The sequence below is a fragment of the Urocampus carinirostris genome, chromosome 12 (genome assembly GCF_059441175.1).
Source record: "Urocampus carinirostris isolate Australia breed hairy pipefish chromosome 12, RoL_Ucar_1.0, whole genome shotgun sequence".
Lineage (NCBI taxonomy): Eukaryota > Metazoa > Chordata > Actinopteri > Syngnathiformes > Syngnathidae > Urocampus > Urocampus carinirostris.
The window spans coordinates 24,960,375-24,980,368 of NC_142360.1; the positions used below are offsets into that span (position 1 = coordinate 24,960,375).

A 19,994-nucleotide genomic window follows, 5' to 3' on the forward strand; every position below is an offset into this window, starting at 1 on the left:
ACTTTTTTCTTGCTTTTTTGTTCTCTATTACCCCTTTTCCTTTATTTGTTTCTTTCTTTTTTTCTGTCTTTTTTCTGAATTTTTCCTGCTCCTTTTTCCTCTTTTTTTCTCCTTTTGTTTCTTCTCAGCTTTTCACTACTTTTTCATTTTGGTATTTTTTTCCTTTTTTGCTCTATTTCCCCCCCTTCCTTTGTCATTTTGTGCATAATTTTGACGTATTATTTGGTCATATAGGGATTAAAGAAGCAAAAACAACCTGAAGAGCCGTTTGGGACCCAACAGAGCCGGTCCTTTTTAGTGAGCCAAGCCGAAGAAGCCGGTTCTCGAAAAACTCTACTTACTTTACTCAACCTCGTTCTACTTCGACATTGACTTCAAAATACCGCATTTAGAACACAGCGTCAGGGCAACCTGTGTATTTTTACCTACTTGCGCCGTAACTTTGACTTAATTCGCTTCTTAATTAGCAATTTCGAGCCCTGATTTTTGTGAGCTGGCAAGATTTTCTTGTGCGCGGAAAAGCTCTGGGTAGTGCGCAATTGCGCACACACGCGCAGCTTAGAGGGAACATTGCATACAGGTTTTATTTTGCAAAGCTTTTATCTTACAATCAAAGCATACACATATATCCATGCTTTAAAGGACAAACGAAAAAAGGGAATATTATACCGAAAACATGCAAATACATTCATGAATATCTGGTTCTTGGTGGATGGCACTGCGGTGCACAGGTCCAGAGTTGGATTCCAGCTACTACAGCCTCCCCGTGTGGAGTTTGCATATTCTCCCTATGCCTGCGTGGGTTTCCTCTCACATTCCAAAAACATGCACGTGCGGTTAATTGGCCGCTCCTAATTGTCCCCAAGTGGGTGGTCTTTCTCTGTGTGCTCTGCGACTGGCTGGAAACCAGTTCAGGTTGTCTCCAGCACCCCCTAGTGAGGATAAGTGGCGCAGAAAATGGATGGATGGATAGATCATGGGACATGGTTCACAGATCCCTTAAACCCCTATCGTTTTTTTTTTTGTAAAATTTGCCCTAAACCCCAATCCAAGACGTACCCCAAGTAAATTGAATGCTGTTCTTGAACCGTTTGGAGAATCTGGACAGTCTTGATATCTGTTTAAAGGTAAAACTTAGAGGTTCTGTCCCAAACAGAAAGAATCACTACAAGTGTTACTAACATGAGAAATCTGAGTTGGAACACACAAAAGTAGAAGGTTTTTATATCAAATGCCTTTTGAGCACAGGTGTCAAACAGGCGGCCCGTGGGCCAGATCAGGCCCGCTAAGGGATTGAACCCGCCCCGTGAGACAACACTCAGAGAAGCGCAAGAGAAAAACAAGCTGCAGGTTGAAATATGTCAACTTGATGTTGCTAAAGCCAGGTGCCTCGAACAAAGACACCGTACTTGTATTTATTTTTCTCTCTCCTTCTATCTCTCTCTCTCTCTCTCTCTCTCACTCTCTCTCTCTCACCACCCTTTTTCTCCCACTCTCTGTCTCTTTCACTCTATGTGTTTCTCTTTTTCTCTTCCTTTGTTGCTCTTTGTTTCTTTCTCTCTCTGTGTCTTTTTAACTTTTGTTCTAACTTCCCTTTTTCCTTTTCTCTCTTTCTTTTCTCTTTTCTCTCCTTCTGTCTTTCAATTTCTCTTTGGATTTCTTTCTTCCTATCCCTTTCTTTTCCCCCACTCTCACAACTTTTTATCTTTTGTTTCTCATGCTCTCTCTCTCTCTCTTTTTCTTTCTTTGTCCTGCCCTCTCTCTTCTTTTCCCTCCCTCTTTCTCTTATTTCTTTATCTCTCTTTTTCTTTCTCTTTAATCTACTAGTCCGGCCCCCGACAGAATGTTTGTTCTATCGTGTCGCCCCCGAGTTAAAATGAGTTTGACACCCCTGCTTTCGATTGTAGCACGGGCATCTTAGCTGGAAAACAGGTGGGACAATAGCTTGAAGCCTTACCTGGTACCTTGTTAAATTTGATCTCAATCTGAAAATCCAAACATTGTATTTTACACAGTTTTCTAAAGAAAAGTGACCATTTGGAGACGACCAGTGTACGGCACTAAAATCATTGCAGCCGTGTACTTTATTTTCACCATTTTCTAGACATTTTGAAAGAGTTGTAAATGTTTGACTTTGCTTTCCAGAAGTCAATCAATGATTGTGCACACTTGAGCATAATAATTATGAATAAAAATGAATCACGAGTGGCGTTACTCATGTTTTTTGGGGGGTCTAATTTGAATACCCTCCAAATATCTCCTGTATTGTTTTTTTCAGATTTCATTGGCTAACCAATGTATAAATCAACATTTGATTCGGTTACCACTGGCTAAAGATATTCAAAGCTAAAAGAGGCAATCTCCATTTTATCAATACATATCCTTATAGGCTAAAGCAGGCTGTGGACCGTGAAAAAAAGCCTCCATTCGGCCGAAAGTGGTGTCAATCAAGGTCAGAGGCTAACGCACATATTGGAAATTGTCCCATGAGTCTGTTTATTTTTGAATGGGAATTATGGAGCTAAATGAATTGATAACAAAAAAAGATTGTCAAAGGATGCAGGAATGCTTTTAGGCGGATTTTTAAAAATCTGTCAGCAGTATCGTGTATTTTGGAGTAAATATTTTACACGGTTGGATTCAGTGAACGGTCCTGGAGTAACAAGACCATGTTTGCAGAGAATCGTCTCCTCTGATGAGTCCCAGGGGACGTAATTGATAGGCTACGTCGGCTTTATAGTTTTCGGGTATTTTGATTGAGACTGATCGAAATGTTTCCGTCAGAGTAGATTTAAAAATGGCCATTATATCTTGAATCCCAAGAGTTTAGATTTTGCAATGATATGTGGCATTTTTCACTGGTGACATTGTGAAGACACAAATTTGTTTATCAATACTTTATCATTTGTAATAACCACTAGGGTCGTCTGAGAACCTCTTTCTGTGGTGTGTCTTGGGCAAGTACAGCCAGAGGCGCCCCAGAGTTACAGGCCAGGTTTTTTGGGAATGACACAGATCTTATCACACCTCCTGCAAAATCCAATTATACGCAGTCTTAACAAAGGTTTCTCGTAAACATGTGACTTTCTTGCGTTGACTGAAAAATCCCATTTCAGTTAAGTTTCTTTTTTTCAGTTTTCAGTTATTTTTGTCAATCCACTCCACTTTCCTTTGAAAACAATGGTCAGCCATTTTGTCATGCCTGTTAGGTGGGACTTTGTTCTGTTCACGAGCCCAGAATATTCTGTTTATTTTATTTAATTTTTTTTCAAACAAAGGCCACAAAATATATATTCTTTTCAGCTCTTGTTCCTTCATCCAAATACTCGGTCAGAATCCCGGAGGTTGAATTGAACACACTGCTGGACATGGATTAGATATATTTTTCTATGACGAATGAGGAGTACATAGACTAAAAATAAATAAATCTTTCAAACACAATGCATACGATTGATTTGGAATAAAATTACTTGTAAGAACAAAACACATTAAAATACAAACATTTTCAAATGCATAATCATTTATGACCATAAAGTAAAGTATTAATTTTGTATGAAAATTGCTTTGTTAAAGAACTTTCAAAAACAAGACCAGGGAAAAATAGACGCTACAACAAGATATTTATTTTCTATATAATCAAAACTAATAATTTAGCACATTAACACATGAAAAAAGGAACATGTTTCAGTGTGAGACTATTATGGAGGTATTTGTTTTGTTGTACATTGTTAGGAAACCTTAGCAATCTCTCATCTTTGAGTACATTTTGAGTACTGTATGAATGCGTGATCATGAAATGCTGTAGACCTCCTCGGCATCACGTTAATCAGTTCCGAGGTGGGGAACGCAAAGTGAAATAAACGTATAGTGGGAGATAGAAACCTATGATAAATAGCCAATGCATTCCGAACCCCCGGTACCACAGATAACAAAGAAAGAATAACAAAATAATAAATAGGAGGTACTAATTATGTGTAACATAGGTGCATATGATTCAATAACACTATAAATATGCTGTATGTAGACCTTTACAAACATTCCTGTTCTCTGTCCCTTTTTAGAGTGTTTTTTTGTAATTTCAAGATGCTAATTCCTCGCTATTAATAGAGTCAATGTTTATTTCTGCAATAAGCAATCTTTGAGAATTTTAGAACAATCTTGTGCCCCCTCCTAGCTCATGAAAACAGCTTGGTGGCTACTTTTGTACAAAGGACTGTGTTTTCTCAAACACACAAACAATACTGCAGGGGTGTCTAACTCATTTTAGCCAGGGGCCACATGGTAAAAAAGAAAACGCTCACAGGGGCCAGACTGGTATATTAAAGAGAGAGAAGGAGAACAAGAATGAGAACCAGAGAAGTCTAGAGATAATGAGAGAGAGAGAGAGAGAGAGGGAGAGAGCGAGAGAGAGAGAGAGAGAGAGAGAGAGAGAGAGAGAGAGAGAGAATGAGAACAAGAACAATAATGAGAGAACAAAAGAGAGAAATCTAGAGATGAGAGATGAGAGAGAGCGAGAGAGAAAGAAAGGGAAAGAGAGAGAAAAAACGAGATAGAGAGAACAAAAAAGACTAAGAGAACAACAGAAAGAGAAAGCAAGAACAAAAGAAAGAGAAAGAGAGAAAAGAGTGAAAGAGAGAGAGAACAAGAGAGAACAGGCAAGAACAAGTACAGAGTGAGAAAGATCGTGAAAGAGAGTAAGAACAAGAGAGATAGAGAGAACAACAGAAAGAGAAAGCAAGAACAAGAGAGAGAGAAAGAAAGTGAGAAAAGAGTGTGAGAGAGAGAAAAAGAAATAAGAAGAGAAAGAGAAAGAGAACAAGAGAGAAAAAAGACATTGATAGAGAAAGAGAGAAAAGAAAATGAGAGAAAGAGAGAGAGAGAAAGAGAGAAAAAAAGATATAGTGAAAGAGAAAAAAAGAGATGGAGGGATAGAGATAGAGAGAAAAAAGGAGAGAAAAGAGAAAAAAGAGACAGAGAAATTTAAATAAATAAGAAGAGAGAGAAAGAGAGACAGAAATATATCTAGAGAGAAAGAAATAGAGAAAAAGAAACGTTAGACTCCCGTGTTTTACCGTGATACAATTAGTGTTATGCAGTGAAACTCCTTTGAAAAACTTCACTAGACAACAAACATCTCGAAAATAACTTAATAACGTTCAGATTTTCTTTCTGAATATTTTAGCGTTTGAACTCTGTCTTACTTTCTAGTGAAATTCGTCTACACAGACTATAAAAACTCCAAATTTGCCTGAATTTCAAACATGCGCCATATATTCCAGGGCACCTTATATATCGAAAAAAAATCGGAAATGCGTAGTTACAATGAAATGATACCGCGTACGGTAACTGTTTTGCCTTAGAGAAACATATGGAGTGATCTTCGAGTGCCCTCTTGTGGTTAACATGCTCATTGCAAATCTTCTTTTGTTGTTGCTTTGCACAATACGTGTCTGTAAGTATGAAACATATTGTGATTCTGTGAATGAAGATTTACCGTATCTGCACAGTTGGCAAGTTAAATGGACTTTTTTGTACGACCTTATAAGGGCAATGGCCCAATAAACATCAACAAAAGAAAAAAGTCCGATTCAAGACATTGTTTACTCGCTGTTTAGCTGAATGGCAGAATCCATTTTAGTGGTGAAACCAAATGTCATAATGTTAATTTAAGCTCTATGAAATAAAATAGTTTAATTGAAATGTATATACATTTATGCAACCCCAGCCCTTGCTTTAGTTTAAATTCCCTGCACCTTATTGTATGGAAAATATATCACAAAAGGGAGGTGTGCCTTAGAATCCGGTGTTATTCATAGTGCTGTAAATTAAGTAAGAAAAAGCATCAGATCTAAAGAAATATATAATGTTTAATTACTAATAAGTCAAGCATGTCCAAATTTCAGCCCGAGGGCCAGTTACAGCACATGAGCACATTTTTACTGACCTGCGTCTTCTGTCGTAACATTAATATTACGTGGGCCGTCAGTAATGTAGACTGCAGTATAAAATAAATTTGTACAAAAATAAATAAAAATGACGATTTCATCAGATGTCATTTGGCCGCCTTGCCCTTGGCATTCTGTGGGAATTTTAGTCCAGATGGCGAATGGAAATTAAAAAAAAAGGAAAGTTGATTGTGCGGGCCGCTGTTCTCAGGACAAGTGGAAATTGGAGTATTTTTTCACAGAAATCCGAAACAAAGACTATAAAATCAAGAGGCAGAGACCAAAACATGCGGACTACAAAGGCTAACTATAAAAGCTATAAGCTGTTTTAACGGCACAGCAGCGCTTTTTCACAAGACCCTGCGAGTCAAATGAAAACGCTACAAAGGCGAGCTACGAGGTTGCGACGCAGATCGCCGAGCACTACAATGTTTTGTCGGAGGGCGAATTTATTAAAGAATGCCAGGCCGAATAATCGGCATTCACACATTTTCAGCTCACCAAATCTGACCTAATTTCTGAAAGGTTTGGACACTCTTGATATAAGTTATTGTGAAATGTCTAATGGTTACTCCAGTGGGTGATAACTCATAGCTCAGTAACTCTAGGTTTCAGACACTATCTCTCATAGAAATGCATGGCACTTTGAAAGTCATTAGCATCGTTTGAGCGTCTTGCTCGTCCCTCTCAAGACAATGTGAGGGAATCCGATTCCCAGTTTATCACAGGGCCAGTACTGCAATCCAGGCAGCGAGTAGGGGATCTCATAGTTGGCATCCAGGTAGGCTACTAGCGTACTCCCATATGCCGCAGCAATCACGATCAAAATATGCCTGAGGGACAATCAAAGTGGAGTTTACAATACATGACTTAAACATATACGGTGGAACCTCGGTTCTCGACCATAATCCGTTCCAGAACCCTGTTCGAAAACCGATTTGTTCGATCGATCACGGAAATCATTTTTCCCATTAAAAATAATGTAAATCGTTTTAATCCGTTCCAACACCCTGAATGTTTACCTTGAATGTTTAACGGAAACATAAAGCTAACCCAGGCTAATCGTACGTCCGCGTTATTGTAATCTTCCGTACGAAAGATTACGCTAACATGAACGTGTAAAAATAAAAAAATCAGGTCGTTTACAAGTCATTTAGCACCCGGGTCTCCACAACAAGTGGTGAGCGGTTCATTGGAAACGGGGCTCCGTTCCAACACCCTGAATGTTGGGCTCCGTTCCAACACCCTGAATGTTTACTGAATGTTTAACGTAAACTTGAAGCTAACCCAGGCTAATCGTACGTTCGCGTTATCGTAATCTTCCGTACGAAATATTACGCTAACATGAACATGTAAAAATAAAAAAAAGGATAAAGAAAAGAATTATGAATAGGATTTCTTACCTTTGTGGTGGTCAGCAGAAGGCGCAGGTGGACGGTGGAGCTATTATTTCTTTCTTAAATGCAACATTTGTACGCACTACTTTTCTTTTTTCACCTGTAGCAACTTTGCTGCTTGCACTGACTTTCTTCGGAGGCATAATTAGGGGCTAAAACACTTCGTACACCTATATTAAAAGCGAAAGCAAAACGAAGCACGTCCGCACGCGATGACAGTCGGTCACGAAAAGAGCGCTCTACACCCGTACGCCGCTCAGAATCGCACCCAAGCGTACGCTCTCACGCATTACCGGCGTTCGAACTCCGATTTTTTGACCGAACAGCGAAGCAAGAATTCCTCGAAATTTTGGGTCGGACTCCGATTTGTTCGAACTGAGAGGCGTTCGAAAACCGAGGTTCCACTGCAGTGTACACTCTTACCAGATCCCGTGCAAGTAGCAGAAGTTGAGTCTCTGCCAAAATCCGCAACCCAAACGATCGCTAATCCAACAGGAAATGGCCAGTATCCAGAAAGCCACAGAAACTTTGGCCAGATTCAAAACCTTCTGGTCTGTACAGCTTAGTACACATGAAAGAAAATGACGCCGTTATTAGGTGGTAATGTGGTAAATGATTAAGATTAATAGCATATAATAGTCAAGTCAAGTCATGTTTATTTCTATAGCCCTTAAACACAAAAAGTCTCAAAGGGCTGTACAGACTATAACACAGGTGTCAAAGAGGTGGCCCGCGGGCCAGATCAGGCCCGCTAAGGGATTGAATCCGGCGAGACAACACTCAGAGAAGCGCAAGAGAAAAACAAGCTGCAGGTTGAAATGTGTCAACTTGATGTTGCCAAAGCCAGGTGCCTCGAACAAAGACACTGTACTTGTATTTATTTCTCTTTCTCTCTCTCTCTCTCTCTCTCTCTCTCTCTCTCTCTCTCTCTCTCTCTCTCTCTCTCTCTCTCTCTCTCTCTCTCTTGCTCTCTCTCTCGCTCTCTCTTTCTTTTCCACCCCTTTTCTCCGACTGTCTCTTTCACTCTCTGTCTCTCTTTTTCTCTTCCTTTGTTGCTCTTTGTCTCTTTCTCTCTCTCTGTCTTTTAACCTCTTTTGATCTAACTTCCTTTTTTCTTTTTCTCTCTTTTCTCTTTGTCTTTTGTCTCTTCATACCCTTTGCGCTTTCCTTTCCCTTCTGTCTTTCAATTTCTCTTTGGATTTCTTTCTTCCGATCCATTTCTTTTCCCCCACTCTCACAACTTTTTATCTTTTGTTTCTCATGCTCTCTCCCTCTCTCTTTTTCTTTCTTTGTCCCGCCCTCTCTTCTTTCCCTCCCTCTTTCTCTTATTTCTTTATCTCTTTTTCTTTCTCTTTATGAATAAAATGACTAAATTTTGTGCAGGCTTGGGGAGTAACAGAATACATGGAACGGCAAAAATGATGTTGGCAAGCTGTTTGGATTTATTTTCATTTTGTTTCTGTCGCATTTTATGTTAGTTTTGCCGGAGATCAAAGAGATCAAAGCCAGGAGAGAAAGCTTACCACGTGTTGTGAGTCATAATTGTATTCATATTTAGTTTTGTTTGTCTTTTATTAGCATGTTTGGTATTGGAGTAATCCAAAAGTAATTGAAAGCAATCAAGTTAAAGTAACCCTACCCAACCCTGTGAGTAACTAAAAGTAATTCTTTCTTTATGGCTGGTCATCCTGGAAGGGGGATTACCTCATGTGCGGTCCCTTCTCAAGGTTTCTTCATTTTCCTCATGTTGAGGTTTTTGAGTTTTTCCTTGCCCTCATGTAGGTTTTAGGTCAGGGGATTGTGAAATGAAAGTCTGACTTTGCAATAGTCTTTGGTCTGTGCAGCCCTTTGAGACTCTTTGTGATTAAGGGCGTCACAGATAAACATGACTTGACTTGACTTGACTATAATAAGTAAGTAGTTATTTGATCACCAAGTGTCAGTATATTGCTACAAAGCAAGCTTAAAATGCTTTTAAAAGTCTGTGGCTTAAAATACAGACAAAATTGTGTTTCGTTTTAAAATTTGAGCATGCAACTTTTAATCAGGTGCACTCTGTCATCCAGAATAGACTGTACTTCACCACGGAAAAATTTGAATGAATCTCCTACCATCTCATCTCCATAGCAAAAACGTAGAGCAGGTGCAGGCCTAAGCAGTTGAGCGCGTAGGCATTGATAGTCGGTTTGATGAAGGAGCTCAACGAACTGATGACGGTAAGCACCAGGATGAGCTTCGAGAAAGTGGACCTGAGAAGTTATATAGAAAAAATAAGGTGTGCCAGATTGCTCTGGGCGCTCTTCAAAAATTCATCGACCATTCCAAGCCATCTCAGAGTTAATTATTGATAACGGTTAAGGTGAGCTCCATTGTACTGAGCCACCTTTTTGTCAACTTTCTTTGTTCTTTGTTGACACGGACTCCTGTCGGAGCTGTCAGACAGGCTCCTCAGCAGGTTAGGTTTCACAACGATGTATGTTTAAAGAATCGATTTACTGTTCTGTTTTATTAAACGTCTCTAGAATAATTCAGATTGTCGTATTTCAGAGTTGTTTTTCTGGTTTACCTGTCCTTTATAAACGAAGGAAACATCCTGCGTGGGAACCAGATGGCATTCGCCACTGCCACTGCCCACAAGATGGACAACTCATCCAGCATCTGGCCCACAAAGCTGAGAGTCATGTGGAAGTAGGCCGAAAACAAACCTGTGGAGGTAATAAAAGTTACCGACACCCTCTTAACTCATTTAACTCTCCTCTTGTGTTGCTTTTTAGGTAACATGCCCCATGTTAGAGCGTCGGCGGCGACCCGTGTCTTACATCACATTACCCCGATTTTAGCTAACCTGCATTGGCTCCCTGTCAGCTTAAGATGTGATTTTAAGGTTCTGTTGGTAGTATGCAAAATTATGCATGGACTTGCTTCCTCATATCTTACAGATTTAATTTCCCTCTATGTTCCGGTCCGGAGCCTTCGCTCAGAAAATACTGGTCTACTAGTGATCCCAAGAGCCAAGAAGAGATCCACAGGTTCGAAAGCGTTCTCCATTTGGGCCCCCGTGCTGTAGAATGCTCATCCCCCTGAAATTCGATCTGCAACCTCAGTGGAAATGTTTGTGATTTAATTTTTAGAAAAATAAAAAAATGAGGTTTACTGAGTCTATTTACTTCCAATAATTAACCTGGTGCTAAAATAGTAACGACATAGTAACAAAATGATGTTATTCTAGAAATCAAACTGGGTTCCTTTTGCGCTAATTAGTAATACAAAGTATTTCTCAGCTTGAAAAGCGTTGGCCACCAATGCTGTATACTTTACTTACTAACAGTAGGAGCAACATTACTCATTTTGTAGAATACAGTGGTACCTCAACTTACAAATGTATCTCCATAAGAAAGTTTCAGGTTACAAAGTACCTGAAAGGGAAAATATTGCAGTTAAAAAGGTAATTCAGGATATAAAGTCAAAAATACAGTACAGTACGCGCTGTCATTCGCAGCTCTCAGAGTTCTACCTGGTAACGAGTTCGTATGTTTGAATTCCGGCATGATTGTGTCCCTTTCCTGCTCTATAAACAATCTACTGGAAGGTACTGCTACGAAGATCTATCATTCACAATGGACCCTGTGAAAGACATGCAGGAAAGTGGACAAAGAGAAAAGAAGAGGAAGATACTTTTTCTGGCCATAGAAACAATGCAAGAAATAGAATGGTATGAAAACACACACGGCCGTGCAGGAAGAGTTCAGAAACAAAAGGAATCGCCGAGAAAAAAAGTGTTGACAGGTCAGGCTATCATTATGATGACTTCTGCCTCGCGCATTTCCAACGAAATGTCAAAAGCCAGCCAAAGCAGAATGTCATGATTGCCGATTCAGAGCACCTGCGACTGCTTAATTGGCGCCAACAGCCCAGACAACTGATTGGCTGATGTACTCTTTTTAAACCCCCGACTTCCAAGAGATCCCCGTCAGATCGTTATGCGAACCGTTGCCCCCAGCTCGGTGAGCTCTTACGTCAGACTCTGTTCCTGCCCTGCTTTTCTCCGCCTGATCCTCGTTGCCAACCTGTTTCTGGTCCTGACTGTGGCCCGTTCTGCCTGCCTGTTATCTGATCTGTTTTGCCCCGTTACCTGCCTGCCTCCTGTTGCCTACCTCGTTTCTGAACTTGACACCGCCCTTGCTCTCCAGTCCCGGCTAGCGACTTGTAATTCCCGCCTGTCAGACACAGAATTGCCACTTCTTCCGCATCTCCTGCTCCTCTTGTTTCAACCCTCGGATCGTGGAAGCAAGCCCTGCTCTCCCTCTTTATTACTAAAAACTGAGAAAACAAGCGCTATTGGGTCCTGTGTCCATTTCTGGTCTGTGACACAGAAGTCATTGGATCAGTTTTTCAAGAAACTCATCTTAATATGTATTTCTTTCATGTTCTGGTTGTCTTTTAGGATTCATTAAAAAAAGAAATACTTCTGTCGGCTGAGTCGGGCTTGGAACGGTTTAATTATTTACATTTAAAAGGTGTCTCTATTTACAAATGTTTAAACAGAGGTACCACTGTAGTTTCACTTAATTTGAATTTGTCACTATCACTTCCCATTTTTTTACAATGGAACTTTGTGCCAGTGTGTAACACAGAATCATTACAAAACAATGAAAAATGGCAAACATGGGAAGCTGAATGAAACCATAATTAAAGTGCATTATTCAAATAACCGGGTTTGTGAAGACTCATTATTAAGTCTATCATTGATATAATACAGGGGTGGCCAACCCGGTCCTGGAGAGCCGCACGTCCTGCATGTTTTGGAGGTTTTTCTGCTCCAATACAGGTGATTCCAATCACCTGGATCATTATCAAGCTCTCACAAAAAAATTGTCGTCGATATAAGACAACTTACTTACCTACAAAGAATACCATGATCCAGACCAAGTGGATTGCCAAACTTCTCTCTTTAGCATAAGGGTGAAAAAGGTAGAGCATAATGGGAGATATAATGAAGAAACTAAAGCTGCTCACCTGTAGGGAAAAAATAAATAAAATTTCACCTTTGGATACAAGCAGGGATCAACATTTTCTAGTCTGTTTGATTATTTCTATCTTGCAATCGACATCAAATTAAAACAATGGTTCTTAACCTTGTTGGAGCTCCCAAACCCTACCAGTTTCATATGGGCATTCATCGAAGCCTGTCGGAGTTTGTTTTCGAGCTTCCTCACCTTGCAAACCGTCAATTCATGAATTTATCATTGATCTCTCGCGGCTGCTCGGTTTCCTAGTTTTTCCGCGTACCGTAGAAATCAACGCACAATGGCGGACGAAAGGTCAAATCAAGTCAAGCCATGTTTATTTGTATAGCCCTTAATCACTAAGAGACTCAAAGGGCTGCACAGACCACAGATTATTGCAAACCGCAGTATTATGACACCATCCCCTGATCTGAAACCTACATGAGGGCAAGGGAAAACTCAAAAACCTCAACATGAGGAAAATGAAGAAACCTTGAGAAGGGATTGCACATGAGGTAATCCCCTTACAGGATGATCAGGCTGCAATGGATGTTGCAATAACAAATAATAAACAGATGTTGTCAACATAAAATATAGGTTATTCATATGCTATCGAATAAAAGTGTGTTTTAAGCTTAGATTTAAACATTTCCACTGAGGTTGTAGATCAAATCCCAGGGGGAAGAGCATTCCACAACACCTGGGCCCGAATGGAGAACGCTCTCCAACCTGGGGATCCCTTCTTGGCTCTTGGGATCACTAGTAAACCAGCATTCAATAGAGGGAAAGTGAGGATTTCGATTTAATTCATATTTGGGGAGACAATTCTGTTCAGCCTCCGATAGTATGATAACTTTCAAATTGCTAGACACTCTACAGCGTTAGCATCCACAAGTACTTCCGCAAACAATGCATTGCATGTGACGTCTTTCTCGCATGCATGGTGGTGTTCACAGGAGATCGTAGAAGACACAGGAGATCAGAAACAAGACACATTTAGTTGGAAATGTGAACGATCTCATAAAGAAATCAGTTTTCACCCAAAAATCGGAATATAGTATTAAGCTCTTCAGTATGAGTGGCACACATCACACATAGGCATCTGAGACTTTTGCGTGCGCCTTATGGTCGTGATAATACGATAGTATGGATTAAAATTTGTAATAGTGTGATGTACTACAATCATATAAATACGCTGGATCACTCCTGAGTGCTCTTGTCATGATTGCCGATTCAGAGCACCTGTGACTGCTCAATTGGCGCCAACAGCCCTGAGAGCTGATTGGCTGATGAACTCCCCTTAAACCCCCGGCTTTCAAGAGATCCCTGTCAGATCGTTATTCGAACCGTTGCTCTCAGCTCGGCAAGCTCTCACGTTCAGACTCTGTTCCTGCCCTGTTTTCTCTGCCTGTTACCCGTTGCCAACCTGTTTCTGGACCTGACTCTGCCCCGTTCTGCCTTCCCGATATCCGACCAGTTTGCCCCGCTACCTGCCTGATTCCTGTAGCCAACCTTGTTTCCGAACTTGACACCGCCCTTGCTCTCCAGTCCCGGCTAACGACTTGTGTTTCCTGCCAATCTTCGACCATCCTCGTTCAACACGGAAGTGCCTCTTCCTCATCTCCTGCATCGGATCGTGGTGGCAAGCCCTACTCTCCCTCTTTGTTAATAAAAAACGAGCAAACGAGCGCTATAGGGTCCCGTGTCTGTTTCTGGTCCGTGACAGCTCTAGATTCCGCGCAGTAGCATCACGTGGTGCTTTGCCGCCAGTGATGGCCAATCAAGCCTCGTCATGACATACAGACACAATGAGTCGTGGAGGTTCCACCGAAGATTGACTCGACGAACCCCTGGGGTTTGATCAACACTCGGTTAAGAACCACTGAATTAAGAACAGAATCAGTATCTCACTGTGTTAAAGAACTCCGCCACATGTTCAGAGTGTTTGTAGTTGTCTTCACACCAGTCGATCTCTGAACTCTCATAGGAGAAGACTCCGGCTATATTTTCACTGGAATAGACACCTGACACACAGGTAAGCAGAATGTCTATCTAAAACAAAACTTGAACGTTGAATGAATGAATGAATGAATGGAAACTTTATTTGAACATTAAAATAAAAACAGAACTCAACCACAAAATAATATTACATAATATGTTCGAAAAGGGGTAGTCAGAAGCAAATGCTTATATTCCCTACCCCTTCATCTTCCCTATTATATAACAACAATTGTAATACCATTAATAATAACAGTTTTGATATAACAACAGCAACAATAACACAAAGTTAATCATAGTTCTATACGCACTATTCCCAATCTCTCGCATTACTCATACCCGATTTTTTTCATCTCTGTATTCCGCCAGGAATGTTTTTTTGTATTTAAATTTGAACAAGTGAATAGTTGGACATTGTTTGATCTCGTCTTGCAAACCGTTCCAGAGCTTGACTCCACACACAGACACACACATACTTTTCCTGGTGGTTCTCACCTTTGGGATTGTGAATTTACTACAGCCCCTTAGGTTATAATTTCCTTCTTTCCGAATGAATAATTTATGGATGTTTTCTGACACTATGTTTTTGTTGACTTTAAATAGCAGTTGTGCAGTCAGAAATGTTACTAAACATGGAGGGTAAAAAAGACAAATATTGTAAGCATTTGATGGAATTTGACTCTCCCTTTGCGTCCTTGTGTTCAAACATTCTCAATTTAACAAAGCCGAGTTCAAAGTTCAACTTTGACACACGGCGATGAATGGACAAGCTGATAAGACTTGGAAAGAAAAGTTAAAGGGACAATGTGTATTATTTAGCGCCTCCTAGTGGTCGTTCATTCAAACGAAGCAACATTGAATTGAATAATGACAAAAAATACACCCTAAGTAAAATACGTAGTGCAGTTTGGTCAATTTGAGTCTTTGTAGTTTATATTCTTTGTATACTTTATAACACTAGTTTTGGTTACACTACCCTAGGGTCTCAAACCCGTGACCCTCAGGATGGTAATTTAAAGCACCTGCCTTAATAAGAAAGTTAAAGGGCTATTTCGTATAATTTGACTTCAGTATTCTGTCATGCAACTGAAAAACAAGTGCTAAAAATCACCAAAATTATTAACTTTATGGACCACTAAGAGCGACCATTTTTCTTCTTTTTTTCTTGCCAAGCCTTTTGCCAGGTTTTTAAAAAATATTTTTGGGTACCTGTACCGACAAGATGGCGGACAATCATGTATCTGTCTCTAGGTGAAACTTCTTGATATACGAGTATTATAAAAATAAGGCGCATCTTTATGATAATTCATGTATTTTTGCTAAATATTTAAACCATTACTCCTTTTTTTATGAATGACACTTCCATACCACTAGGAGGTACTGAATAACACACACTGTCCCTTTAAGTGCAGCCAGAGCTTATTATGGTCTAATTGATCGGGCAGCACGGCGGTGCAGTGGTTAGCGCATGTGCGGCACATTTCATGTCATGGGAACCTCTTGCGTGGGTTCAAATCCAGCTCCAGACTTCCTGTGCGGAGTTTGTATGTTCTCCCCGTACTTGCGTGGGTTTCCTCCTGGCACTCAGGTTTCCTCCCACATTCCAAAAACATGCATTTCAGGTGAATTGGCCGGTCCAAATTGTCCCTTGGTGTGAATGAGCGAGTGAGTTGTCTGTCCCCGTGTGCCCTGCGATTGGCTGGCAACCAGTTCAGGGTGTCCCCTGCCCACTGCCCGATGATTGCTGGGATGGGCTCCAGCAGCCCCGCGACCCTACTGAGGATAAGCGGTGCAGCTAATGAGATGAGAGAGATGAGAAGTTTTTTTTAATGCTTTTTGATTCTTATTTTGTGTAGGGAATGAAAAAATTGTGGAAAACTAATTTTTTGGGGTGTAAAACCCAATTTGACACAAACTTACCTAGACTGTAACTCCGGCCTCCCCAATGTGAATTGACTTTGAGACCCCTCCACTACATAATACAGCAAAGTCTAGGCCAATGTTTCTCAACTGGTGGGTCAGGACTCAAAAGTGGGTCGCGGACTTGTTTTTAGTGGGTCACCGGTCTTTCCCTTAGCAAAATTATGCGATGAAGATAAAACAGAGGGTCAATTGCACTCCTGAACTGTAAATGGCAAAAATGCCCTGGTTGATGTCTTATTTCTGTTCAGTCAATTTGTGCATTTGAGAGGGACAGCATCTGTTTTTGTGATTTTGTTGGTTTTATTTCCTTTTTCTGCCCATACTAATGATTGCTAAGTAAGTTAGTTATAAGGGGAAGTAAAGGTAGACAATGGTGACAACAACCATCGAGTCAAAAAGGGGAACGATTGCAAAATATGAAAATGGTGTACAAGTGTTTGCCATTGAAGTGCTGCTGAAAGTTACAGTAAATAAAAATGCTATATTTTTCGGTTATTATTGGTATATTCATATTTATTAACAACCTGATTATGTAATTTGGGATGTTTAGATACATGCTTTATTAATATTGTGCATTTTATTTTGTATATAGCTATTTTAAAGCAGTTTTAGGGGGTGACCTAAATGGGAGCTTGGTTTAAAACTGAGTATATATGGTGCTTGAAGTCGTTTTGGTTTTGCTAGTAAAAAAAAAAAGTGAATGTATTATACCATCTTGGGTGGCACGACGGCTTGGTGGTTAGCGCGCAGCCCCACGTTGCAGAGGTTCAGGGTTCCAATTCAGCTACCACAGCCTCCCTGAGTGGAGTTAGCATGTTCTCCCCGTGCCTACATGGGTTTTCTCTGGCCACTCCGGTTTCCTCCCACATTCGAAAAACATGCATGTCAGGTTAATTGGCCGGTCCAAATTGTCTCTAAGTGTGAACATGTGAGTTGTCTGTCTCTGTGTGCCCTGCGACTGGATGGCAACCGGTTCGGGGTGTCCCCCTGCCCACTGCCTGAAGATAGCTGGGATGGGCTCCAGCACCCCCGTGACCCTACTGAGGATGGGCGGTGCAGATAATGGATGAACGGATTATACCATCGCTGCTCTAAAGGGATTCCCAAGTTCTAAAACATACAAAATGTGAGCAAATAGTATATTTTTTTCATTGGTATATTCCATTCATTTATCTGAGATAATACTCTTTGAAAACAGTCTGTCTCTTGTTTGACTTCCTGGGCTCTGAGGTCGTCTGGAGCACAAAGCACCCTAGCAAGTCACCCTATTGGTTTACATGCCCATTCGTCGAAAAGGTTTTGAGTGTTTTAAGCAAAGTTTTGGTAGTTTTTGTGGAAATGCCTAGGGCCAAGGACCTGAGCGCTGTGTCGCAGATGTGCGCAGCATTGGTACAACAAATGGTGAGCAGGCAAAATGGGGCAAACTGACAAAAAAACACACAGACAGCTAACGGGCTTAACCAGCCGGGACATGACTACTAAAAAATGGCTCACTGGGAGCGATTGGTGAAAAAACAGGAGACTGGCTGACCGATATACATGCACTAAGCAGCCAGGATAACCATCGATAAAAAAAACTACCAGACACAAACACGAACTCAGCCAGGAGAAAAAACAATGAACATGGCAGGCATGCCAGCTAGCCGACTGCTAACGGGACTAACCTAGACCCGAAAAAACTGGAAGCCTTCGGGAGCCTGCGCGCAAGGGGGGAGCTATCTGGACAAAATTATATTAATTGCAAACATGGGGCGAAAAAACAAGAAAGGAAAGGTCACAATCACATACCTATGAGGAGGCAAAGGCAAAAAAGGAACGCACGCTGTACAAAACAGCTGGTAGACTTTCTGGACACAGTTTGAGATGATCAAAGCAAGCGCCTCCGGCAAAACAGTCAGAAGTCCCCCAGCGACATAGTAAACAAAGTTCCAATTACTCTAAGTGGGAATGAGTGCTATGCATCCGCTGATCACCACAATCGCCGTCATTTTTTCAAAAGGGTGCGCCATTGTTTTGCTTCTCTTCGTTATTAGGTGATGTCACAGCTCCAGGGGATATTAGATTAAACTGTTTGCTTTGGGTATTAATTCTTCAAGATCCTAGCGCGGGGAATATTTCGAAACATATCCGCATGATTGCATGGAAGGACAATACACTTTCTGTGCCTTATTAGAGAAAAAAATCAATTACTTTAAAGTGCACAATCATTTTATTGGGTACATTTGAGAAGTGGAAATGGAGCCTGGATTTTGGCCGAACCTTTCCATGAGAGTGGAATTGTGGGTCCTGGAGTCAGACCAGTTGAGAACCAGTGGTCTAGGAGTCAAATACTACACTGTGTCCCTTTAATATTAAGGGGAATAGAAAGGTGTACATTCCATATTTAGTACAAAATGTAATAAAGAGTTAAGTATTTTGTGAGTTTGGGTCTTAAAAATATCTTATAGAGTGTTTTTATGTTGTTAATTCACAAAATGGAGAATTTCATAAACTCTATTACTTTCCGTTTAGTGTATTTAAGAACAGAGCAACCACCAACCATTACCAAAATGATGGACTTCCTGTCAGTCAACAGTTAACATAATAATCCACTTTTACGAGGACCAGGGTTAGGTAGGGTTACTTTAACTTGATCAGTTTCAATTACTTTTGGATTACTCCAATACCAAATATGCTAATGAAAGACAAAAGAAACTAAATATGAATAAAATTATGACTCACAACACGTGGTAAGCTTTCTCTCCTGGCTTTGATCTCTGGCAAAACTAACATAAAATGCGACAGAAACAAAATGAAAATAAACCCAAACAGCTTGCCAACACTATGATGACTATTTTTGCACCAAATGCATATTGCACAAACCCTTACGATACCAAACTGTATGTAACATCCTACACACCGACATTTCTTGTGTAAATTTTGCGTAAATTATAACTATAAACTATAACCTTATCCTCCTTGTTTCATAATTATCTTCTCTGTTCCTTTATCTTCTTGGGTTTTTTACCTCACTGTGAATGTGTGAAACTGGAGTGTCATGCCCAATTTTGTCGTCACAATATGTTAACCCATTTTGTAACAATGACAATAAAGGTATATTCTATTCTATTCTATTCTATTCAACATCATTTTTGCCGTTCCATGTATTCCGTTACTCCCCAAGCCTGCACAAAATTCAGTCATTTTATTCATATTTAGTTTCTTTTGTCTTTTATTAGCATATTTGGTATTGGAGTAATCCAAAAGTAATTGAAAGTAATCCAGTTAAAGTAACCCTACCCAACCCTGACGAGGACTACTCAGCGCGAATTGGAGTGACTCGCCTTACCTCCCATGCTGTACTTCTTTCTTCCAGAGCCTCCGGTCTAGAAATGCACTGAAGCTGCAGGTGACTCAACAGGTGAATTTGGGCAGGGTGGAGCGTTTCGGCGCCGTGACATCACTCATGAGCGTAGTGACGCCACCGGAAGATCCAAACGGAAAACAGCGAGTGCCACTCCTGAGTCTCCACCCTCCCTTTTCTTTCCTTGACGGATTGACGGGCGATACGAAGCAAAACGAGAGCAGAGGCAAATAACAGGTGCAGTTACGGGTCTCTGTAAAAGGCTTTGAGGAAAGGAAGATAACCGGTCCTGCCTGTGTGTTGTTTGTACTTGTACGTGCTTTCCCTTCATATACTCCAAATATTACGAGGACGTATGCTTTGTGTTGCGGTCGTAAAACTA

The 19,994-nt window shown here is 40.6% G+C and overlaps 1 protein-coding gene across 1 annotated transcript; it reads right to left on the bottom strand.

Annotated features, from left to right (window-relative positions):
• Positions 1 to 5,724: 5,724 nt before the first annotated feature.
• Positions 5,725 to 19,627, bottom strand: acer1 (alkaline ceramidase 1). Its single transcript, XM_088349768.1, has 7 exons — positions 19,598 to 19,627; positions 14,260 to 14,372; positions 12,244 to 12,358; positions 9,909 to 10,047; positions 9,454 to 9,591; positions 7,766 to 7,903; positions 5,725 to 6,778 (listed from the first exon to the last, which is right to left on the bottom strand). Exons 1-7 carry the CDS (start codon positions 19,602 to 19,604, stop codon positions 6,601 to 6,603), a joined length of 828 nt encoding a protein of 275 aa, XP_088205894.1. The 5' UTR covers positions 19,605 to 19,627; the 3' UTR covers positions 5,725 to 6,600.
• Positions 19,628 to 19,994: the final 367 nt, after the last annotated feature.

Excerpts from the sequence above, each read along its gene's own strand:
- acer1 (XM_088349768.1), bottom strand. Across the intron at positions 10,048-12,243 it reads GATCATGGTATTCTTTGTAG|GTTTGTTTTCGGCCTACTTC; the intron begins GTAAGTAAGTTG and ends TTACCTCCACAG. Across the intron at positions 9,592-9,908 it reads CCTTCGTTTATAAAGGACAG|GTCCACTTTCTCGAAGCTCA; the intron begins GTAAACCAGAAA and ends ATAACTTCTCAG.